At 40.4% G+C, this 25607-nt stretch overlaps 2 protein-coding genes and 1 long non-coding RNA gene across 3 annotated transcripts in view; all 3 read right to left on the bottom strand.

Moving 5' to 3' along the window:
* LOC116619961 (ubiquitin carboxyl-terminal hydrolase 47) overlaps window positions 1–21049 on the bottom strand; it is a 45188-nt gene extending 24139 nt beyond the window's left edge. Inside the window, exons 1-18 of the mRNA XM_048723072.1 lie at window positions 20803–21049; window positions 18847–19088; window positions 18182–18472; window positions 17129–17356; window positions 16302–16569; window positions 15698–15921; window positions 10266–10655; window positions 9430–9656; window positions 8597–8675; window positions 8175–8241; window positions 7555–7694; window positions 5751–5840; window positions 5501–5554; window positions 4793–4834; window positions 4117–4214; window positions 3824–3881; window positions 2219–2443; window positions 1693–1842 (exon numbers count right to left, since the gene is read on the bottom strand). Coding sequence (XP_048579029.1) covers window positions 1693–1842; window positions 2219–2443; window positions 3824–3881; window positions 4117–4214; window positions 4793–4834; window positions 5501–5554; window positions 5751–5840; window positions 7555–7694; window positions 8175–8241; window positions 8597–8675; window positions 9430–9656; window positions 10266–10655; window positions 15698–15921; window positions 16302–16569; window positions 17129–17356; window positions 18182–18472; window positions 18847–19088; window positions 20803–21034 — 3105 coding nt within the window. The 5' untranslated portion in view covers window positions 21035–21049. The remainder of the gene's footprint in view (window positions 1–1692; window positions 1843–2218; window positions 2444–3823; window positions 3882–4116; window positions 4215–4792; window positions 4835–5500; window positions 5555–5750; window positions 5841–7554; window positions 7695–8174; window positions 8242–8596; window positions 8676–9429; window positions 9657–10265; window positions 10656–15697; window positions 15922–16301; window positions 16570–17128; window positions 17357–18181; window positions 18473–18846; window positions 19089–20802) is intronic.
* Window positions 12561–14985, bottom strand: LOC116619962. The gene is made up of 2 exons (XR_004296946.2): window positions 13929–14985; window positions 12561–12894 (listed from the first exon to the last, which is right to left on the bottom strand). It is a non-coding gene; the product is annotated as an uncharacterized LOC116619962 (long non-coding RNA).
* A 624-nt stretch (window positions 21050–21673) lies between the features above and the next one.
* Window positions 21674–25607, bottom strand: LOC5515665. The gene is made up of 2 exons (XM_032385320.2): window positions 25224–25607; window positions 21674–23381 (listed from the first exon to the last, which is right to left on the bottom strand). Exons 1-2 carry the CDS (start codon window positions 25518–25520, stop codon window positions 23058–23060), a joined length of 621 nt encoding a protein of 206 aa, XP_032241211.2. The 5' UTR covers window positions 25521–25607; the 3' UTR covers window positions 21674–23057.

The raw sequence follows: 25607 nt of genomic DNA, 5'->3' as shown, positions 1-25607 counted from the left end.
TAGGGATAACACAATAACCCACAACATGATACACTAGTAGCCCTACCTAAGGGCTCATAGACACAAAGGCCCTAGGGATAACACAATAACCCACAACATGATACACTAGTAGCCCTACCTAAGGGCTCATAGACACAAAGGCCCTAGGGATAACACAATAACCGTCAACATGATACACTAGTAGCCCTACCTAAGGGCTCATAGACACAAAGGCCCTAGGGATAACACAATAACCCACAACATGATACACTAGTAGCCCTACCTAAGGGCTCATAGACACAAAGGCCCTAGGGATAACACAATAACCCACAACATGATACACTAGTAGCCCTACCTAAGGGCTCATAGACACAAAGGCCCTAGGGATAACACAATAACCCACAACATGATACACTAGTAGCCCTACCTAAGGACTCATAGACATAAGGGCCCTAGGGATAACACAATAACCGTCAACATGATACACTAGTAGCCCTACCTAAGGGCTCATAGACACAAAGGCCCTAGGGATAACACAATAACCCTCAACATGATACACTAGTAGCCCTACCTAAGGGCTCATAGACACAAAGGCCCTAGGGATAACACAATAACCCTCAACATGATACACTAGTAGCCCTACCTAAGGGCTCATAGACACAAAGGCCCTAGGGATAACACAATAACCGTCAACATGATACACTAGTAGCCCTACCTAAGGGCTCATAGACACAAAGGCCCTAGGGATAACACAATAACCCTCAACATGATACACTAGTAGCCCTACCTAAGGGCTCATAGAAATAAGGGCGCAGGGGATTACACAAAAACCATCAACATGATATGCAAGTATGTAGCCCTGCCTTTTTATGAAATACAAAGGCCCTAATAGTGAGGGTGCTCATAGGAACATTGTTTGCTATTGGAGATTAAAAACAGCATCCGAGTAACATGCCAGTAGTTACAGTATGACCAGGGCGGCAACAGGGTTTGGACCATTGGGGGTGCCCCCCCCCAATATTTTCCAAAATTATAAGGAAATGACCAGTAGGGACTTGGCTGTGCCCCCACAATTTGATGTTTCTGTACCATGCCCCCCCCCCACCAATATTTCGAGGCCTGCTATGGCTCTGTTGACTTTAAACTGCTATAGAAGCCCTGGCTTACCTGGTAGCTGATGCAGGTATCATATTTCTACGGGCATGATTAATCAGAGCTGCACTGCTGATATACTCTTTTTTGTGATTTTTCTATACAAACACTGTATTTTGGCCTCTACTAGCAGGCCCGTACCCAGGGGGGTGCAGGGGTGCAAATGCACCCCCTCTCCCCCCACAACGGCCGTAGGCCTACTTTCGGTTCTCAATAGATGTGCTATTTGTAGACAAAACTATAAAGCATAAGCTAGATCAGTCTGGTAGGTAGCAAAATCTGACATCACGTGGAGATACTGCAAGCATAAAAAAAAATCTAAACACTCCTATAAAAAACAAAAAAGATTTTTTTTATGCCTTTGCAGTATCTCCACATGATGTTTATTGTCAGATTTGGCTACATACCAGACTGATCTAGCCTATGCCTATATCAGATAACTCCCCCCCCCCCCCCCCCCAGGAAAATTAGGTCTAAATTATATCTAGGAGCATAAAGCCGTAAATCATCGCCTCACCAGACCCTCCCCCTATTCCCCCAACATCCATCAGTTGTTGGTACCTTTGCTTCAGCAAAATTTGTGTAGTTGGCCTCTTCCTTGTTGGACTCTGGTGGTTCCCCATTTTCTGTGGAAGTGCTTGGCAATCCAGCGTCATCATCATCTAAGCTATGATCATCTTCTGTATGGCAAGGGCCACCCTTTATAGTATTCTAGTAAAAAAATACATCTCTAAGCTTTAATCACTGAAAACTGCAAGCAAATACCCATGTAATTTCCTAGAGACCGGACTCTATAGTATTCTATTAAAAAATACATCTTTAAGCTTCAATCACTGAAAACTGCAAGCAAATACCTATGTAATTTCCTAGAGGCCGGACTCTATAGTATTCTATTAAAAAATACATCTCTAAGCTTTAATCACTGAAAACTGCAAGCAAATACCTATGTAATTTCCTTATGCCCTATTATCTTTTTCTGTACATGAAAGAGGGAGAACTCTATAGTATTTAATTTAAAAATACATCTTTTAGCTTTTATCACTGAAAACTGCAAACAAATACCTATGTAATGCCCTAGGTACTGTACCTTTTCACTCTCTTCGCTGCTCGCATTGAAACATTCTTTGGCATTGGGCAGATGCTGAGCTGCATCATTAGATGCCCTGACAGAGGGCTGCTCGTTGTCAATATTACTGCCAACGTCATCATCATCAATTGACACCCCATCGGAGTAGCCTTCGCTGACGCCACTGTCTGTTTCAGTGCCGCAGGGGGAGTCCCCCTTTGAATCCAATTCATCAGCATCTGAATTCTAAGGTAAAAGAGGGAAAATTTGCTCAGTGCTTATATTAAATATCTAATGATATTAACCTGGTTAACTATTAACCACGCCTAGCGTCTTCCTACAAACTGAAGAAAACGAGAGACAAAGACGTGAAATTTGTCAGCGAACTGGTGAAAAGCCACTGCTGCACTGGGTTTCTCACTAATGCTAGTTCTGTTAGGCACTTAATAAAGAACGTTTGATGAAATTTTTTTAAAAATCTATGTCTCGGTTTAGGATGTACTAGCGTCCAAAGTTGCCCACTCATATTATGCTATCTAGGTAATTGAGACCACCGAGTCGTTCCAGTTTGGAATGCAGGTGAGAAATCAAACTCTTTTGAGAGAAACGCGAATATAAACATGTCTAAACTGAAGTGAAGCTATGAAGGTGTGGGAATATCTAATAATATTAACCACGCCTAACGTCTTCCTAAAAAATGAAGAAAACGAGAGAAAAAGACTCAAAATTCTTCAGCGAACTGGTGATTAACCCCTGCTGTACTGGGTTTCTCGCTATGCTAGTTCTGATAGTTGCTTAATAAAGAACACTTGATGAAAATTTAAAATAATCTACGTATCGCTTTAGGAGATACTAGCGTCCAAAGTTTCCCGCTCATATCACGCTATTTAGATAACTGAGACCACCGGAGTCGTTCCAGTTTGGAATGCAGGTGAGAAGTCAAACTCTTTTGAGATAAACCTGAATATAAACATGTCTAAACAGAAGTGAAGCTATGGAGGTGTGGGAATATCTTATGATATTAACCTGGTTAATTATTAACCACACCTAGCGTCTTCCTACAAACTGTGAAAAAGACGCAAAATTCGTTAGAGACCTGGTGTAAACCCCTGCTGCGCTGGGTTTCTCACTATGCTAGTTCTGTTAGACACTTAATAAAGAACATTTGATGAAAATTTAAAAAAATTCTACGTCTCGGTCTAGGAGATACTAGCGTCCAAAGTTGCTCGCTGATATTATGCTATCTATAAGATAACTGAGACCACTGAGTCATTCCACTTTGGAATGCAGGTGAGAAATCAAAACTCTTTTGAGAGAAACACGAAAATAAACATATCAAAACTGAATATTTTCCAAAAAAGCTGGTGATATGACACAAAACTACAGAGAGCATTTGCCACCCACCCCTCTGTGAAGAATACCTGCTAAAATATGTAGAAGGGAGTTAAATAAACATGCAAAATTTATCTCATAATCTTAATTCTAATTTTAAATAACACAAAATATATGATAATTTTACAGCAGTTTTACACTAATCTGATTAGTTTGAGAACACGTGTGTTAACCAGACCATATTAAAAAAAACGATTATTATTATAATTATTATTATTAGTATCTTATCCTTACCATTTCTCTATCAGCTGATGCAAATTTATTGAGATCTAAAAATTTTGCGAAAGTCATCCTGCAAACACAAAAAATCAAGAAATTTCACAGGAAATTATTGTCATTAAAAAAACACAAAGTCAGAAATATACTAAAATAGTATAAGTATAAGTTTTATAGCAAGATTATGTCATGTTCCAATATACATAGGATGTAGTTCATCCTTATCGGCTAGCTTTGCAAAACAGTTAAGGTTGCCATGTGAGGCAAGTCATGCCATAAAAAAATATGTCACAAATAAATGTCTCATGTACCTGTCGTTAAGCTTGATCCTGTGAAGTGTTACATAGTCAAATGCAAATCTTTTCAATTGAATCGTCAACAGATAGGGAAATGTAAGAAACTTCAGTCCCTGGAACACACAAAAAATGGATTTTAAAAATGTAATACGATATCGTAAGATACGGTATCCTAAGAGTGTAGTACTATAAGACACAACTGAGTTTACTGTTCTTTTTCCATGTTGTTACAAGAGAGTGTGAGTGCGTGTGCTAATTAGATTGACATGTCTTAATTAACAATGACACAGAAATACTGAATATTTCCAACATACAAATTGATAGAGTAAAGAGTAAGAAAATCAATAAAAGGTTTGGGGCAGATGCAAGATTTCTTGAAGGGGGCACCATCCACACATTCCTATACATTTAAGTCTGAAATTCCAGGTTGAGAGGAGGTAACTGTGAAAAGTGTAGACACAGCGGCAATAAAATGTTGGTACAAAAGTGCTACCCTCCCCCATAGTAGAGAATCGGAAAATCTGGGTGGTGGTAGGGCCATGCTGAAATTTCACAAACATAGCATTTGAATTTCTCATTGGAACATGGCCTGGAGCAAAATGTTGTTATTTAATTGCATCTGTACTGTTTTGGTTTGCTAATAGTCGCATGAAAAAGTGTATGCCACAAAATGATAAACAAGCTACAATACCTTATGGGCATCACATTTCTTGTTGCATTTTTCACAAAAGTACTAGAAGAGAAATATCAGATAAAAATGAGTCATAATGAATGACATATATGAATACAGCAGGGCTTCTGGAATTACGCGCTTGCGCGGAAGCGCCTAATTTGGCTTTTTCCACGTAATCCACAAATTTCCGCGTAATCCCGTGTAATTTTGCTAAATTTTGAAAGACAAAACATTTAATTGCACAGCCGATGTGTTCTTTAAGGGTTGTTACCTCTAGTTCTCGTGAAAAAAGAGAGATATTCTTCATAAGAGTGCGATATTTCGAACTGAATTTCTGAAAACAAATAAAATGACTAGGCGTTCTTTGCTCAACCGCGAAGGCCTAGGACTAATAATAAAATACCTTTTTTTAATTGGCTGGTGGCTAGGAGCCAATGAAAACTCGCCTAAGATATTTTCACGCAAAAATCTTTTCAAGTTATTTTGTGCTTTCCTTCGGTACAAAATGTTGTTTGGGTATAACAGTTGATATTCCGTGTAATTTAGCGCGTAATTCAGTAAGAATCCCTCAAAATTTTGATTTTTAAAGCGTAATTTAGTGCGTAATGATTGATTTTCCGTGTAATTTAGCGCGTAATTTAGCCAAGAATCCCGCGTAATTTTGAGTTTTTTTTTTCGCGTAATTCCAGAAGCCCTGATAGAGGGCAGAGTAGACCTTTTTCTCACCTGATTTGATCCATCAAGAGTTTCAGGGGCTGCAAATGCTTCTAAAGATTCCATCTGAAACCAGCCAGCAAAATACTTTAGGAAAATTATTAGCATTTATTAGAAGGCATACAATAGCATCCAAATTTCAGGGGACCTCTTGGGGCCCTTGTACATATATAGAAGGCAGTTTTTATTTATCATTTTCCCCAGAGCCAGCAAAATTAAATGGATTTTGACAAATTATTTTGAACCCTATTGTGATACCCACCACGCTTCCAAAGGCCTTGTTTTCACCAAATGGTCTGATAGTAAGTGGTACATCAAGGTAAGAATCAGTTCTAGCACTCTCATGACCACACTATATATATAAAAAAAGATTATATTGACATAAAGGTTAACTAGTGAAATGTTAGGCCAAAGCTGCAATCTGCGCCAAAACAAGTTGACCCATTCACTGATTAGTCTACACCTTCGCAAAATCCCATTTCTGGCAATCACATGTGCCACAAATAAATGCTCCCCCCTCCCCCCCCCCTCCCCCATGCCAAGGTTGAGCGGCTATCGTTAGTATGTGATAGCTGAGTTATAGGCCTAAGTCAACAACATTGGTTTGGGGGGAGGGTATTGGTTAACCAGTATGCACCCATACGCGTGAAAAGGGGTTTCGATTTTGCGAAATGGGTCAACGGTTTTGGCAGGGATAGTGGGCTGGTATGTAGACAGCCCAAACAAGCAGCGAACATGTTTGGTAATTCTTCACATGTTGTGTGCTATTGAAACTATGCCATCTAAGCTGTACTATTCTCAGTTGACAACAAGACAAAGGAAATATTAGCACAGTGTTGAACGAACCTCACAACATGGTTTCTAAGCAGTGCCATCGATGTTGCCATTATTTTGCAATTTCTGATTTTTGGCAATAAAAATTATCTTCTTATATGTCTAGCTGCTATTTTGCTCCACTTGTTTACTTAAACACGAATGTGCACTATAAAAGGGACCTGCCTTAGGCAAGCTGTCATTAGTCATTTGACATCACTGAGTGCAGAGCTCAGTAGAGAGAGACCAAAATGCTACAATAGAGTTCTAGAGTGGCCTATAACACACTATTGACGCAAACATAGCCTTATCACAGCTGTTTCTTGAAACAGAACGAAAAATAGCGAGGATTAGATAGGTTTAAAGCAATGAATAATTCAAATTCGTTGTTTGCATGTGCATATACTATAATGATGCCATTTCAAAAGAGCGTGTGCACTCTTTTTGGATTTTATTTTTCAATTCAAACAAGCGTGCGCCGTGTTAGAGAATGGGCCCCAAACACTTTCACGAAAATGCCTGACAGCTATTTAACACTCTTTTGTACTTAAAAGTTGTCGTAATTTGTTGTACAGCTTAACTTTTGGCGAGTTTTCTTCCGGCAGTTACAGAGATACGCACTCAATGAAGTGTAGTTGTGAATGACGACGACTTGCGTGAGAGCATGCAAAAAAGGGGTGGAGCTATCCCTTTTAAAACGTGCCTTCGTGTTAAAGGTACGGTAGTACAAGCAGAGAAACAGTACAAAATTTGTGGCAGCATTTGCAAAAAAAGTTCAAAGGCAATGTTGTGCAACACGTAACGTCTTTTACCAGGGCTTCTGCAATTACACACTCAAAAGTATGCGGGATTCTTTGCTGAATTACGCAGAAAATCAACTAACATGAGCTAAATTACACGGGATTTTGCAATACATTTTTCTTTAAAAATCAAAATTTTGCGGGATTCTTTACTGAATTACGCGCTAAAGTACACGGAATATCAACTGTTACGTCCAAACTACATTTTGTACCGAAGAAAAGCACAAAACAACTTGAAAAAGGCGGAGAAAGCACGAAGCATGGAAGAACGTAATTCCAGAAGCCCTGTTTTACCAACTTTTGTTGGAGCAATGCTGCCACAAAAGTTGTACGATTTTGCTGCTCGTATTACAATACCTTAATTGAAGAGCTTTGTACCTAAGTGTTCAATCTAAGTCAATCGTACATTTAATCAAGTCCCCCCCCCCTCTCTTTACAGGTAACCCTCCTTACTTCTAGACATTTGACATAATCCTTGAGCTTCCCCTGGTAGAGCTTATTGATAAGGTCCTCTTGCTCTGTGCCTTTGAACTTGCCTTCCAGGGCATCAAACATCACACGGCACAGTTCTTGCACATCATGCTGCTGCCAGGCTGAAACAACAGCAAACTTCAGTTCATGTGCTTGACATGAAAAGCAGGATACTGCAGTAGGTTTTAACAAATGGAAGCTTAATTTTTGTAGTTGGAAAAAAGAGGTAATCGCCTTGATTTATGAATAATCATAATTAGGATCAACACTCTGTTATATAACTTTTTCTAGATCAATTCCCTAGATAACTTTCTGATAGTATTTTTAAGGGACAACTCTTACAATGTGGGCTTCTATATTTGTCATCTTTCACTCTAATTCAATATCAAAATTATTTGGTTGTCTTGATTTACAGTTCAGTAATCTTTTCAGAGACAGATTTAAAGGGGGTGTTATATGGTAAGGTAATTTTAAGAGTTTATTTGTTATCTTATACCAAATCAAATAGAATAATTCTTCCTGTTTTACTCAAATAGGCAGTGGGTATCCACCAACCCCCCCCCCCCCCCCCCCCTGTATCCATCCCTGATTTTCTGGTTCACCTTCACTGCTGTCCCAGCCAAAGCTCCGTGTTAGGTCAGTCGTCTCTACAGCTCTCTTTGTACTCGTCTGAAAACAATACATTACATACAAGTGCCATATTCAGCCATGTCTTTGTTATTGTTTTGAACCAACTTTTCAAGAAAAATCATGTAGAAAAGCTCAAATTAACCACCAATTTCAGCATGGCAAAACTCTTTAGAGGTCTTAATGTACCATATAGGTGCAAAGAACACAGGTAACAGGAAACTTGGATGATTGGATGAGAAATGATCTTAGCATTATTTCAAAAAGCTAATAAATATTTTTTTCAAGTTTGTTTGATTGTTAAAAGAATATTTTAAGTATCATTCCCTTATTGGCTAGCTTAAAGAGTACAATATTCCCAACCACTTCCCATTTTGGGTTCCCTATTTCTCAGCACCTGTAATTTAAGAAAGAGTTTCTGCAGCTGAGAAGGAATGCATTTGATGTCTTTTTCTTCCTCTCCTGTTGCCTCCCACCTGAAAAGATTAGATTATTCATATCACTATCATCACCTTATTAATCACCATTATTGTTATCCCTACCCGTCTCATCACCATCAATATCTCCAACCAGGGGAAAATCTAGGGTTTGGCCAAGCCATCCCCCCCCCATTTTCAGATAATTGGCTTGAAAAATAACAAGAAATAAAAGGAAATCAAAATCCAGAAGAACAATGAATCCAGCCCTCACTTTCTTGAAACCCTTGCTTCCCCCCTTTTTGGGACTCATGTCCTTTACCATGAATGATCACCCCTTTTATCAACATTGACATCATCATAACTATTATCACCACTATTCATATTGCCACACCATACAATGGTGATCTTGGGTTCCCAATACCAAGACCATATTTGTAACTCGACACACCTCATAACACTCATTTAAGTATCAAACTCAATGTACTCAGTTGGGCATCGCCACCACTACATTGTATCCAACTCCTTAATTGTCACAGCTGTCACCAACACAATCATCATGCCCATATACAACTGCTTTATCATCATGTTTACACCAAAATAACCACATACAACTTCTTCATAATCACTGCCGCCACCATCACTTTATACAACTCCTTCATCGTCACACCACATTGGGGAGGAATTAGCATTTTGCAAAGCCGAAAGCACTAATCTTCATGGAGCCATCATCATCAACGCTACAATCGTCATGACCAAATACCAGTCCATCATCGTCACTGCAGTCAGCACCGCAATCATCATCAATATTTACTTGTAAATGGCATTTCTGAACTCCGGCGTCATGTACAGGGTCTGGAGTAAGCTGTTCAGGTAGCAGGTCATGGCCTGATTGACAAGGCCGACAAACCCTGTGTTAGATTTTCCATAGGTATTCTCTCCAGCGTAGTAAGACCCTGTGTAGCTAGCAGTACTTGAAAGGCTAGTATTCTCATTGAACATAGCACTAACACTTCCCTCAATGACTTCGTCAGTTGTTTCCTAGGATATAAAACGATGTGAATCAAGATACCTCCATAGGTACCTGCAGAGTCATTTATTGAAGTGTTATTTTAAAGAAATTAAAAACAGTCAAAATTAGGATCATTTGGTCTTACAGAGCATCTGGTTAATCACTTGGATGGACAATCTCAGGCCAAGGAGATAAGTTTGGATTCAAAATAGTACATTTAAAGTTAAGCAAGATTTAGAATTAGTGCAGTGTGGATTTTGATGGACCATATTAGGAAAAATGTGTAGAATGTACTTCATTTTTAGGTAAATTTAGTTTCCCATTTTGCTCTGTCCAAGTGACCATCGGACAATTGCAGCTTCTGTCGATAACAGTACTTTTAGATTTTGTTACAGACTGTCTGACTTAGGAAAATTGAAAAACCGAATGCCAATATTATGGACAAAAGCCTGATAATGATTATTGTTTTGTTTTGAATGTTAAAATTCAAAACAGTTCATTCAGTATTCGTAACCTTGAGATCTTCTGAACTGTGACTTTCTAACATTCAATTAATCAATTCTTTATTCGTAATATTCAAGATCGTATTACAAGAAAAGGAACTAATCTTGTATAAATCCACACTCTCTTAATTTTACCTTTACTTTTATTGGAGCAATCCCATCTTTATCTTTCACAAGGAAATTATTTCTTGCATTTCCAACTTGTAACCCAAATTGGGCCAAAGTCGTCTCTTCCTCGTCGTTGAGTTGAATTTCTCCCGCTCCCGGTTCGCTCTTGACATCCAGCCATACAAGTAGAAAGCTTTTCGCCTCGTATCCAAATTCTTTAGCCACATGATTGTAGAGTTTTTTGATTTGGGTAGACGCCGGAAGATTGACTGTTATTCTACTACTTTGCCAGTCAACGTTTGTCTCATCTTTTACGATGCATAAAACTCCCGGTTCTTCTGCCGTACTTGACTTTTCGACAGCCACGACATCTTTGGAGTTCCCATAAACCATTCCTAGGGGCAAGATGGGTCTGGGCTACTAGACTTTGGGAATTTTTTTACGGTTCATTAGAAGGCATTGCTTTTGGATGGTATGATTTCGAAACTCTTGAACCCTTCGGCAACTTTCAGGGGGGATCAACAAAGCGCTGAATCTATCACAGAAATAAACAAATCAGTCGTAATACAGGTATTGGATCACACAATTCAGCTATTGCAATGGGAGTTTACCCCTGTCCGACATTTCCTGCTTGCTGGTTTAGTATTTTATGAACATGAAGCTAGAAATTCGACTGCATCCCCCTGGACTTGATTGCGCTTACCTTAGCTTTATTAGCCGCTGACCAAGTTACCTACACAGGAATCCCAAACTTTGCATCTGTGCGTCTTTTTTTTTTTTAACAAACCCAAAGAAAAGACAGCTTTGATTATATTGTATATTTAAACCCCCTTAATAATATGCTTGTCGTTCTGCGGTTTCAGAAGATATCTATTTTTTGTGCCCTATCTGCCCGCAACAGCAAAATATTCTAAGATTCCCTACGTATAAAGTACAGTGGCAAAACTGTCTTACTTACATGTACTTTAATCTACTGGTGCCAATCTACCGGAATATATCCCCTCCCCTTTCCGAGAAATCCTGGATCTAGCCCTGCGTTTTGTCTCTGAGCGCATCCTCCTTCACCAAACAGACGCAACTTTTATTTGTTTTTAAAACACCAGACAGAAATGTGCACTGGACGAAGGACGCTAAAATGACAACGCGCACTTTTAAAAAGGGAGGGCAAACAGCGAGCACTGATAAGACCACAGGAATCTTGTTTATTACATCAAAAGGAGGTCGTAGACTGTATAGACCTAACCGAACAGACAATGCGCTTACTTCACAGACCTCACCAGACAGTGCACTGTACAGACTTCACCAGACAGACACCACACACTGTACAGACCAGACCTCGCCAGACAGACAGCGCGTACTTAACAAACTTTACCAGACAATGCGCACTGTAAAGACTTCACCAGACAAATCGCGCACAGTGTACAGACTTCACCAGATAGATCGCACTGAATGTACAGACCTCGCCAGATAGACAGCGCACACTGTACAGACCACACCAGACAGACAGTGCGCGCTGCACAGACCTCACCATTCAGACAGCGCGCGCTGCACAGCCCTCACCAGACAGACAGCGCAAGTTGTACAGACTTCACTAGACAGATAGCACGCACTGTACAGACTTAACCAGACAGATCGCGCACACTGTACAGACTTCACCAGACTGATAGCGTACTCTGTACAGACTTCACCAGACTGATAGCGCACACTGTACAGACTTAACCAGACAGTGCGCGCTGTATAGACCACACCAGACAGACAGTGCGCGCTGTATAGACCACACCAGACAGACAGTGCGCGCTGTATGGACCACACCAGACAGACAGTGCGCGCTGTATAGACCACACCAGACTGAGAGTACGCGCTGTACATACCACACCAGACAGACAGTGCGCGCTGTACAGACCACACCAGACTGACAGTGCGCGCTGTATAGACCACACCAAACAGACAGTGCGCGCTGTATAGACCACACCAGATTGACAGTGCGCGCTGTATAGACCACATGGACAGACAGTGCGCGCTGTATAGACCACACCAGACTGACAGTGCGCGCTGTACAGACCACACCAGACTGACAGTGCGCGCTGTATAGACCACATGGACAGACAGTGCGCGCTGTATAGACCACACCAGACTGACAGTGCGCGCTGTATAGACCACACCAGACTGACAGTGCGCGCTGTATAGACCACATGGACAGACAGTGCGCGCTGTACAGACTTCACCAGTCAGACAACGATGATTTATAGGTACTGCATCTTTATAGGCCTCAAAGGTAAAATGATTAAAAGACCCTAGCAGCAGAGACATGACAGTATCACAAAAGGTGATAACATTCTTTTATTTCCATTTTTTATATATAAAGTTTGCAGTGAACCTGGTTGAAGCGTCTCTCATTTTACTTAGTCTTTTCTTTGATCGATCTTGTTAAGGAATTACCACTCCTTAAATCCCTTACACTCTTGAAAGCAGTGATACCGTAGTTTTCTAAAGAGCTGCTAACGCAAGGGCTTCCATTCCTGTAATATTTCGATGAAATGTTCATGGCCATAGTTGCAAAACTCCCCCTAATTTTAAAATCTTCCCGTGTTTTTAAACGATTGTGTGATTCTTCGCTTGCAGTACTTATGTGTTGTTATTACGTAGAAAATGAATGCTGAAAAAGAAAAAAAAAATGGTTAACTTCTAAATCGCCCGGAAAAGTAATCTGATTCAATTATACAATAAGGATTTTTATTTTCAACAGTGCAACGCGCGCTAGTGTGGCCATCATGACACTTCTGTAAAGTAAACAAATTTAGATAAGAGGTTTCGAGAAACGAACCATTTGATTGACATGATGATGGAATCCCCCTAGTTATTAGTTCATGTCTGTCAAACTGTGTTTCACGCATGCTGATTGACTTACTTTAATAAAAATAAACTAGCCACGGTAAAGGCGGTTTCCAGTCGTGGCGCTCTGCTCCTCCACTCGGCCCTCCGAAACCACCACGGCTGGAAACCGAGCCTACCACGGTAGCGCGCACGCCCCCCCCCCCCCCCCCCCCCCCTCCCTCCCCCACAACGGCCAAAGGTCCACTTCGGTCCTCAATAGACGTGCTATAGACGTGCAGGATGGCACTCGGTACAAAAGCATGTTTATTATGCAAACAATGTAGAATATAAGAGATTACAGCCACCTGCCCTCATTAAACAAGTCAACAGTTCCCTCATTCTTCCCTTGTTCAATTGAGTTCTTCGATGCAAACTGAATCTAAATGAGGACTTTGTCTGTTAACGTTTGCATGAAGCTGCCAAGTTTTTAAACGTGTTTTTCAAGCCAACGAGTTCTAGGATTGTTACGTTTGCAAATCAGGATTTTAAGATAAGAAGAGCTTTTTTAACGATAATTGATAGACTGTTCTAGAAATCTAGATAATGGTGTTTATTATCATGTTAAAACGAAATCGAAAAGAATCTAGCTTTATATATGATAAATCGAATAGACTCTTACTTTAAACATGATCAATCGAATTGAAATGAAGGTAACACTGCTGCTCTCAATCCAAATATCAGATTAATTGATGTAATAAAACTAAAGTTAAAAGAGGTCACAGAGTTAATATCAAACCATATTTGAATTTGTTGAATGGTCGTGTGTATAGCTGCACAATATGTCAATGTTTACAGAAGCAATTTACTCTCACTTACTTGTAAATAATCAAACCTCCACACTAAAAGATTTCTCTTGTGTTCGTTCCCCAGAGTGTCGTACCATAGCCTCTTTTTCTTCTTCTTCTATATCTCGTGGCGGGGAATACATGTTTCGCTCACTGTTCTTAGCTTTCGGAGATCGACACTTGCAACAGATAATTGTCATAAGCCATCCAATAAAAAAAGCAACGAAGAGAATTGAAGAAACCACAATGGCGGTCGTTGTCTCAACCATATTTACAGCTTGGTTTTGCGCCTTTTCGCGGTATGCGATACCTGCGCGATCTTGATATAATCACACTACAAAAACAGCGTCTTGCTAGGTTAATTTATTCAAAAAAGCCAAACTCCGTGAAAATTAATTGTCGTCGAGACAAAAGGCAGCTCTGTTCTCCCATATGTTCTCTGTGCCCCGTAGAGGTGATCAATTACTACTTTACTGTGTCAAGGATCTCTGGCGTAAAATCAAACACTTTACTACATACTTTCTAAAAAGAATGTGAGGACAGATTGAAAGTTAATTGAAATCCGTATAGGGATAAAGAGAGCCACTTGTGTAAAAAGCAAGTAATCACATTATTTTCATTAGGCTTATACATCACTTCAATTCTAAATTGGAATACAATGAACGTCATTTCACGCATTTCATCGAAATAATAAATCATACACAGTTAGCAGATATATCTTTCAATGTTACATTTGTGGACCTTTGCTACTCTATGGAAAGTTAGAATAAATATAATATTATTCTACTGTAAGAATGTAAAGGGGGCATAACACGGCCTATCTCCAATCTCAGGCCACGGAAAAGCTGTCTGTACAAAAGGATATGTTTTTTGGGGGGAGGGGTGGGGGAATGATTTGAGGGTGCTTGTAGTCTGCGAGCCGGTACTCCTGTGTGTTTTCGGGGTAATAATCGTTTTCAGGGTTTTGCTCACCACAGGAATCCCGAAAACCGAATTTCCAAATTAACCGACTGAAGAGCCGGCTATAGGGCTTGGGGAGTAGGTTAATTTATCAAGCGGACCCCGTCAGTATTCCCTTTTTTGAGGTATGCTCTGTGGTTAATCGACATAACCACCCCCTCTTGACGAATCGTTTTTCTCTCAATATATTTAGTATCCAAACGCTTTGAAATTTTACTCTGAGAAATTATTTATTTTCATCAAGGTACAGAACTTGACACCTTAAACACTGTATTGTAAACGGGGTTTATATTAAGATGTTTCAATTTTTCCCTGTGGTCCAAATCTGAGACTTACGTAAGTGCAAGTGAATACAGTACAGAATGATATCTTTTTCAGATAGCTAATATGAGAGATGGATCCATGATTGTTAAAGGGCAGGTTCAATTTATGAAAACTGTGTTTTTAGTTGTCTCCCCTGATGGAACATCACTTTTAAGTTTTAAAACATGTTTTATTGAATCCACGTACCCACCCCTGTGTACCCGCCACTGAAATTTCCTGGCGTGGAAGAGGTACAAAAAAAGTTATACACATCTTTGAAACTCAAGCTGAAGATGCTAACGTAAACAGCCTATCGTCAGCCGCCATTTTGTCATCCTAGCAAAGTACCACGTGTTGCATCTCATAATTTTTCTTCCAGTTTTGGTTGAAAACAGTAACAAAGGTATGGCTGACAAGGCCTCTGTTTAAAACAGGGCTCTGACAAGGGCTCTGTAACATGTATTATGGTTTGTTGCGATTGCTTTTTGCCATCTTTTGTTTGCGAACTGATTGAGTCAAATTCACTTAATGTCAAAGTACCCTTTTCTCTAAAAAAAGCTCAAGTGGAGGATCAGGCCTGGTTACCAAGCGGATAAGTGGCTTTGCCTGTAAGCCAGGCGGCGCAGAAAACCGGAAGTGACGTAATAATTCAGCTAGGATAATCTTTAGCTCCATCATAGCGAACTTGTAGCCGATGCATGTGCGAGGGCCACCAGAGAACGGAAGGTATGTGAAAGGCTTGTAGGGAGCACTTCCGTCATCTGAAATAAAAGAAATGTACTTGATGACAGCACATTCATTGAAAAAAAATTGGGAGATGCCACTATTCGAAATCTAGCGACCCTACAACAAGGCAGGCGCGTACACAGGGGGGTACGCAGGGTGCGCGCGCATCACCTCCCCCCCCCCCCTTGGCAGCCAAAATGTGGGTAATTTCTTATAAAGGAATAATCAAATACGTATGCTTTTTCCATATAACACCTATACCCCCCCCTCCCTCAGCCAATGCTATGTACGCGCATGCGAGGCAATCCAGATCAGACGTAATCAGACGCTGATAACGGGCGATAGGTTATTGATATACGCCTTCAGCGTAGAATTGGTCCTTTAGATTTCTAGATAGAATTGTTATTTTCAGTACCATTTTCAGTGAATCGCTGCGGATCAAATATGAGTGGGTCGGTCCAGTACTTGTCAGACTTGTGAATTGAGTCGATGCCGATAGCGACAAAGGTGCCTTTGGGGATGGTGTACCCTGCAAGATTGTCTTCCTTGACTGTTGCACGATGCGTGAGGAATGCTGGAGGATGTAGGCGGAGCGTCTCTTTGATCACCTGACCAAGGTATTGGAGGCTGTGGACATGTTGCCAGGTTACCGATGATTGACTTTCAAGGACTTTCATTGCTTCCTAGGTATGAATTGTTATCATTTGTCATTGATAATGATAAACAGTGCCATGTTCATCGAAGTAATTAAGTGAGTGAGTGAGTAAGTGAGTGAGTGAGTGAGTGAGTGAGTGAGTGAGTGAGTGAGTGAGTGAGTGAGTGAGTGAGTGAGTGAGTGAGTGAGTGAGTGAGTGAGTGAGTGAGTGAGTGAGTGAGTGAGTGAGTGAGTGAGTGAGTGAGTGAGTGAGTGAGTGAGTGAGTGAGTGAGTGAGTGAGTGAGTGAGTGAGTGAGTGAGTGAGTGAGTGAGTGAGTGAGTGAGTGAGTGAGTGAGTGAGTGAGTGAGTGAGTGAGTGAGTGAGTGAGTGAGTGAGTGAGTGAGTGAGTGAGTGAGTGAGTGAGTGAGTGAGTGAGTGAGTGAGTGAGTGAGTGAGTGAGTGAGTGAGTGAGTGAGTGAGTGAGTGAGTGAGTGAGTGAGTGAGTGAGTGAGTGAGTGAGTGAGTGAGTGAGTGAGTGTGTGAGTGAGTGAGTGAGTGGGTGAGTGGGTGAGTGGGTGAGTGGGTGTATATCTGTGAATTATATACCTGAGCAGCCTTCTCTTGTACGTCCCTGTGCCTGCACAATTCATACAATGCCCAGCACACGGTCGCTGTGACCGTCTCGTGGCCCGCCAAGGCAAAGGTCAGCACTTGGCACCTGAGTTCCTCGTCATCCATGTGGGAACGCGTCTCCTCATCATACATGTCGAGCAGGAAGTCGAGGAGATCCTTGTTATTACGATTCGATTGAGATTGGCGACGCTCTTTGATCACCTTATGAAAAATAACAAACGAAAAAGTGTACTATCGAACAAGAAATCTAGGATTTCCTTGTTTGTGGCGACTCGATATTTTAGACTTCCTTGATATTTTTTATTATCTCGTAAACCGTAATAATTAGATGTGAAAAATAATTATTTACATCGCCATCGCCACCACCACCGCCATCACCGTCACTACTACCACCACCACCACCATCACCGTCACTACCACCACCACCACCATCATTGCCACTACCACCACCACCACCAACACCACAATCACCGTCACCACCACCAGCACCACCGTCACCACCACCACCACCACCATCACCTTCATCACCACCACCATCACCATCATCACCACCACCACTACCATCACCACTATTATTACAACAACAACACCATCATCACCATAACTATTATTACCACCATCATCATCACCACCACCACCATCATTACCACCACCACCACCACCATCACCATCACCATCACCATCACCATCACCATCACCATCACCATCACCATCACCATCACCATCACCATCACCATCACCATCACCCCATCACCATCACCATCACCATCACCATCACCATCACCATCACCATCACCATCACCATCACCATCACCATCACCATCACCATCACCATCACCATTACCATCACCATCACCATCACCATCACCATCACCATCACCATCACCATCACCATCACCATCACCATCACCATCACCATCACCATCACCATCACCATCACCAACACCAACACCATATCACCATCACCATCACCATATCACCATCACCATATCACCATCCCCAGCATTATAATCTTTCCTTTATTACCTTCATCACCGTATCATTTGTTATTCGAGTAGCATTCCTCATGCGTATACTATCAGGGAAAGGTAGATATTTATAGAAAGGAATCAGACGTCTTCTTATGATGGCGCCATAGCTCATCCCTTGCATCAACTCCTTGAACGCACGTGACACCTCGCTATCGCCTCTTGACACCGTGTTAAAGTTAAACCCGAACGCCACACGCCCTATGATGTCCAGGGACAAGTGCTTAACGTCCTCGTACACGTTGTTTTTAACATATGTGATCTCGTTATTTAGCTTTAGGTTCCAGATCTAGTAAAAAAAAAATGTTGATACATGACGTGTAGGATTTTCTATTTGAGGAAGATTGAAAATTCGCCTGACTGGGAATAACGGAGTTAACAGGGAACGGGAGAGAACTTGATTTGTGGCTCAAAGAAAACAAAAGCTAGGAAATACTTGCTAGTGTTTTATTGGCACTTTATGAAAGCAACCCTTACCCCCGGTAAATTTGATAGGGACGCTCGTCGTATAGGGCTTCCGAGGTATTCTTTAGGGTAGCAATTTTTGGTCGTGCAGGTATTTTTAGGGGTATTTTAAAAATTTCCCGACGAGCATCCCTATCTCTATCAATAAAGGTGACATGGAAAGACGCCCCCCCCCCCCCCCTCTCCCCGTGCCCTTACCTCGACCAATTTCAATGTTTCTTTTTTCATCACCGGCATTAGTAGCTCTAGCCTGCCAGGGCTGAACGCAGGGGTTACCATTCGACGTTGACGCGCATGCGCCGAGCCAGCAGACGTAAAGAGACCGCTGGTCAAATTTGGCACTACCTCGCGGACAAAGTCAGGCTTCTGGTATTTGTGGAAATTCGTCAGCAAAACCTGTTTGACCAGTTTTGGGTCTGTGATGTATACCCTGTTCGCGCCTAAAGAAAAGAGGATACAGGAGTAGGAGTAATAAGAAAATAATCCGCTAGACTGTCAATTAAATAGCGATACTCAGTACTTTTTTTCCAGAAAGGAAACTATATGCCAAATTTTAAGCCCTTTTTTTATATTAACCCTTTCGCGCCTAGAAATTGTCCGTTTTTGCTGTATGCCTCTTTGTCATTGGACAAAAAGACCAAAAGGACTGCCTTATATGGAAACCTAACAAGTGGAATCGATAGAGCATGAAATTCTGCACGTTTCTCTCTTACAGCTCAAGTCAGTACAATGAACCGTTCGTCATGAAATTTTTATCCAAAGTTAAAACTTTTTCGCGCGTTCGAAATCCATCCACGACCACGGTCCTTGCCTTTAGATCATGGACTAGACTCATTATATTTTGGGTGATTTTGATAGCGATTTAAAAGAGTTTTACGGCCTGGAAGAGACAGATTCACAATCGGTAAACAACGATGGCCGTGGGCTAATTTTTAGCAGAAAAATGTAGGTATTTTGCGATCCAAAGACCAACTTTGGTACAGAACGGTACTGCCATTGAGGAACAAGAAGCTACTCCATTCATCGGACCGAAGAATCATCCAAATAATGACTTCGAACTTTTTTTTTTATATTTTCATCATTCTGAATTGATTGAATTTCTTGTCAATCGAACAAACTTCTTAATGGCAAAAAGGAAACGAAGAGAAAGATTCTGAGTGGTTTGAGAGCAACAGCGAACGATGCAGGAACTAGCGGTGAATAAATTCAGCCACCATCTCGGTATTTTTGTAAGTACTCATGGCATCGGACTATTGCCAACAATTCGCAAATATTTGAGTGAAAAAGACTTGTTTCTCGTCCAGTTGGATATTGCAAAACCAATAGCAAATAATACTTTCTTGCAAGCCTATTTTGGCCGCATCTGAACCACAATACAGAAAATTCTTCACAATACCATCTTGAATTTGTTCAATAGTCACCACTCGTTCCGCTCGATGATGTTCTCAAATCTTCGTGTTGTTGTGCTATACTTGATTTATTCACAGATTATGGCCAATTGTCAATCAATTAGACAATCATGAGCAAAAATGTACAGTTGAGTTTTGTTCAATCCATGAAATAAAGCCGCTAAAATTTAGAAATGAAATGACCATGCAAGCCGTGCTTTTACTGCCGCCATGTTGATGCTGTATTGTGCAGAAACGGTGCTGACATGACTATCACAACCAGCTCGCTTAAACCTGAAAAATAGCTATGTATAATACTTGAGTATGCTTCCCTAAAGAGTTAACTCTGAATCTTTGAAGTTAATTTGATGTATTTTATCTGAAAGCATGCATAAACTGGAACTAACAAATGACGAGCACGCGGTTAAATTGCGCTAAATGCAAAAAAGTTTGCCTGCTTATAAAAATTGTTGCAATACAATATTCGGAAAACCAGTACTTTATTCCTATCAATAATTATGTGGGCAATATTTGTTCTTACTATGTCAGCCCATGAAATTCTAAGGAAAAAGAGAAAATCTATAAAAACTGTAGACCTGGTGTCATTTTATGTGCGTCAGTCAAAAAAAAACTTGGGCGTGAAAGGGTTAATCAAACTTGAAAAGCCTTTTACACGGACGTATATTTTGCCTATGCAAAACCGAATGAGACAAAAAGGGAATTATTTGACCTCTATCTAATCTTCCGAGAAAAGAAATTATCTTACCTATACCAAATCCGAAGCCAGGACTGTACCGAAACACCGGGCCATACTTTTCACTCCAAGTTAGAAGTAACGAGAGAAGATTACGCTCCTTTGCGAAAGTCAACAAGTGTCCAATAAGAGGAAATCCTCCTGGCGGTACTGGGATCTTGCTAAGTGGAGAACATTTCTCTTCCACTATCTTGTACAAAATCCAGATTGGAATGATAGCTAATAAACAGTAGAGTAAAACCATTGGGAAATTTAGCAATTTCCTCTGGAGAGTTTCTAAAATTTCTTCGAGTGCGCTCGGTAATTTTAACACGTCACAAAAACGCCAAATACACAAGAAACAAATATTGTCCTAGGAACACTTTTTATAGAAATAATAATTAAGTATCATAGAAAAACGCTCTTCATATATACTGCGCATTAAAAATAGCTCAGATTGTATTTTTTTTAGTTGATATTCCCTTTCAACTTTGGTAGAAGAGGAAATCTGAGAGAATTTGTGTTGCCATTGACAACCTACCGCTTCTACTGTAGGCATTGCTGAAAAGGTTATTGGACATATTTCGTTTATTTTATAATGTTAAAGCGCGTGGACGTTTATTTGCTCTTTAAGTAGATGATAACTTTTTCGCACGGTTATACAAATAATAATAAGTAGGGAAACCGGTTTGTTTGGGTTGGATAAATCCTTTCTAAACATTCGAATTAAACAAAGGAATGAAAGTAATATTAACTCAAATGAAAGTATAATAATATGAAATTTATTCAGCATTTCATGCTGAATAAATTTCATATCACAAATGGTAGTAAAAGCCAAAAACAGATGATCTTGAAAAAAAAAAAGATTAATTAACTTGATCCCCAGAGAGCAAGAGCTGACACATTAGTTATTTCTCCTTTATTATTATATTGTCAAAACTAAGGCTCATATATCTCTTTTAGTAAGACCTACAATCTGTAACAAAACTAATGGGACACTTTCCCTCCCCCTTGCTCAATGTTGGAGGGCAAATGATCACCTTGCTACTGTTTGTGTTCTGAGCTGAAAAATCGCCTCTAACCAATATTAATCGGGGGGAGAGGGTTGGCGGTTGTTCGTATGGGAAGTGTCCCACTTACTTTTGTTGAGGATTGTAGCTCATGTTATCTCATTTGGTAAGGCCTAGCTCATGTATCTCTTTTAGTAAGGCCTATCTCATGTATCTCTTTTGGTAAGGCCTAGCTTATGTATCTCTTTTGAGCTCATGTATCTCTTTTGGTAAGGCCTAGCTCATATATCTCTTTTGGTAAGACCTAGCTCATGTATCTCTTTTGGTAAGGCCTAACTCATATATATCTCTTTTGGTAAGACCTAGCTCATATATCTCTTTTGGTAAGGCCTAACTTATGTATCTCTTTGGTAAGGCCTATCTCATATATCTCTTTTGGTAAGGCCTATCTCATGTATCTCTCTTGGTAAGGCCTAGCTCATACATCTCTTTTGGTAAGGCCTAGCTCATGTATCTCATTTGGTAAGGCCTAGCTCATGTATCTCTTTTGGTAATGCCTAGCTCATATATCTCTTTTGGTAAGGCCTAGCTCATGTATATCTTTTGGTAAGGCCTAGCTCATGTATCTCATTTGGTAAGGCCTAGCTCATGTATCTCTTTTGGTAAGGCCTTGCTCATATATCTCTTTTGGTAAGGCCTAGCTCATGTATCTCGTTTGGTAAGGCCTAGCTCATATATCTCTTTTGGTAAGGCCTAGCTCATGTATCTCATTTGGTAAGGCCTAGCTCATGTATCTCTTTTGGTAAGGCCTAGCTCATGTATCTCTTTTGGTAAGGCCTAGCTAAGCTATACTATCCCTGCATTTCCTCTCAACTGTCTTTAACATAAGTCTTTCGTTTCCAGATTGTTTCTACAGTCAAAAGTTACCCTTTACGTACTGTAAAAGATTGTTATTTTTTGTTGCCGTCATAAAAATGCAGCTTTTTAATGTAGGGAGATGAAATCCAACCAAATGAAGAGCACGTTTTTCTTGATTTTTATGCTGCTTTATTTTTCCCCAAAGAGTGCATCAAATAATGCTAAAAAAGCTAATATGATTTTCGTCTATTGTGAATCCTGAATTCTCTTTGTTTCTCCATCTGACACTCAAAGCACCTAGCAAACATCACAGCTTTTCTAGGGGTGGTTAATCAATTGGCTGCTTTGTATGGCTGACGCATTTTAAACCCAATTCTATGGTCTCCAGTGTTCAGACCCGAATTGACGGTCTCCCTGCATTCAAACCTCCAACGACCTCTGACTGGACGTTGACATATCAGTACTCCCTTTCCCAATCTCGGAACTAGACCCCTTAGTGATCATTATGGTCGGAATCGGCCGCGTCTTCAGGAGAGCCTGGGTACCACGGTCCATCTCCGTGAGAGAGCCATTGGTACTGTCTATAGATTCCGCATTCGAGGACTCTTGATTCTTTTGTTTGCCTTTGAGAGGAATATCATCTGCAGTAAGACCGGCCAGCGGTGTGCGTATAAAATATGAGGCGCTGCTGTCGTCCATCATAGCTTGCTCACGGGGGGAGGGGTCAGGAGGGTGAACACCCTTCTGTGGATTCAAAACAGTAGAGACCTTATTAAGGCATGGCGGCTGTGGGCGTATTTAAAGTGTGTCAATCACCCAACTCCTTTGTTATTGTTTATCATTGAAAATGCAGCGGTTTATTCGCAAGGAAACTTCAAAATAATAATCTACGAAGGAACTCTGATATGTTATTGACGATATTCATTAAAAGTATCTTGGTTGCTTGCTTGATTTAGCCGATGGAAATGGATGCTATGTGTGACTCGTCATTAAGCGGGAGCATAAAATGGCGGCGTGATTGACCTTCAATAAGTATGGAATCAATACTATTATTTGTACGGGAGCATGTATTGTCTCAGATGCTAGTGGGGCCTGGAACAAGCGCTAAAAGCGGCATTTACGACAGTTTACTTCAGGGGCGGGGGGGACTGGGCCGACGGAAACCTCAACCGACAGAAGACACACCAAATCTATTGTATTCCGCGCTATTTAATAGGCCATCCGCTCTAAATTATCAGTCACATCCTCAAAGAAACTTCCAATAGACACACTGCTTTTACAATTTTGAAATATTTTTGGTATTCCGTCAAATATTATAAAAGATTGTTACAAAATCTACCGGAAAGAAGTTGCCAGATTTCCTTCCTCGGGTCATCCTAGAAAAAAAGCTAAATTCGAGTGCTTCTAGCAGTAAAATGAAAAGAATAAAAAAAAAATATTTGAAATGATATTAGTACTATATCTGAACTGCAGGTGGACATACTCCTGTGTGTTTTCTGGGAGACTTTTTAGCTTCGATTTCTTTCATTATTTTTTTTAACTCACCTTGAAGTGGTCACACAAAAAACGGCGTCCGTTAGTGTGTTGTGTGAACCTCGATAAAGCGATATTTGATATCATAAGGGGGGGGGGGGGGGGGGGGGGGGCGTAAGGGTTTGCGGTGGATCCGGTTTTGCTTTATATGGCGCAGTTTTTCGTATTATATTCCGCGGTACTGCAGTTTCTCTAGACTGCGCGGTTTATGGTTATTGATTTGTTTTGACGGTTTTGCATTTTTCTGTGCATTTTTTCTGTGCAGTTTTGCGGTTTTCGCATCCCCCCCCCCCCTTACGTTCCCTCTATCAACATAACCTCTGTACAACATACGGTCATTATTTCTGGCCGCTAACAGTAAAATGTTACAGAAATTATCGCAATTTCATGGTTTCCTTGATATTAACTAAACATTTTTTTTTTTTTTTTATTCTGGCTATAGATGTTTTTTTTAGGTATAATAGATCTGTTAAACTCTTGAAAAAACAACCGGGGTCTGTCATCTTACATGCCGTGACACTAGACAGATTAAAAAGGCATAAGTATGTCGTGGGGCCAAATGGTTATAAACACAAAAGACTAAAGTATTCGCATTACCATGTCAAAAAAAAGTCAAACCTCTTACATTCACCTCGATCTAATATCATATCTACTGTAATAACCACTAAATCCCTCTCAGATAAGCTTAGAAAGGTGCATTTGGTTTTGAATAAATATTTTCTAAATTGTGTTTATGTGAATATTTAATATTTCGAATATTTTTTCCCTTTTTGAGCCTCGAACTAGTCACAGAATTGATATTCCATAAAATATTTCTGCTCTAAAGGTTAACTGCAATCTGTGTGATTATCGGGCTGCGGTATTTTTAGATGTATGGGATACTTTCAATTTTCTCGATTAGAAAACCCGTACCACACCACAATAACCTTGATATGAAAATGTCTACCGTCTATAATAAATAATTCTACATTTAAACTAAGAAAAAAATTCAAAACTAGTGAATACGTGTTATCAAATTGAGTATTATGTTTTCTATTTGAAGAGCTCACTTACCAGAAGACGTTCATAATAAAGATCATATTTTTTCTTGATTGCAAAGTTACGTATAGCAGGATCCAAGTGTGCCTCAAACGCTGACTTCACTGGTCTGTTATAGTCTACACATGGCCCTCTACACCAGCAAATAGCTATGAACCAGAGAAGGAGAAACGAGCAGAAGAGAGCAAGAGATATGTAAATGGCGAGAGAGTGAGACAGATCCATGGAGAATTCTTCGTTTATACGGCGGTTCAATGATAAGCATACTTTGACATGTTTGGAGAGTAGCAAGTTGACGTCATAGGCTAGCATGAGTTAGAGGGGAGGTGTAGTGATGAAAATCGAAGAAGAAGAAGGCAGCTGGGAGTGAGACAAATCCATGTATGCGCAGGGTGAAGA

The sequence above is a fragment of the Nematostella vectensis genome, chromosome 15, assembly GCF_932526225.1.
Source record: "Nematostella vectensis chromosome 15, jaNemVect1.1, whole genome shotgun sequence".
Taxonomy (NCBI): Eukaryota; Metazoa; Cnidaria; class Anthozoa; order Actiniaria; family Edwardsiidae; genus Nematostella; species Nematostella vectensis.
The sequence above is the reverse complement of the archived record's forward strand: the minus strand, read 5'-3'. Positions and strand labels throughout refer to the sequence as shown.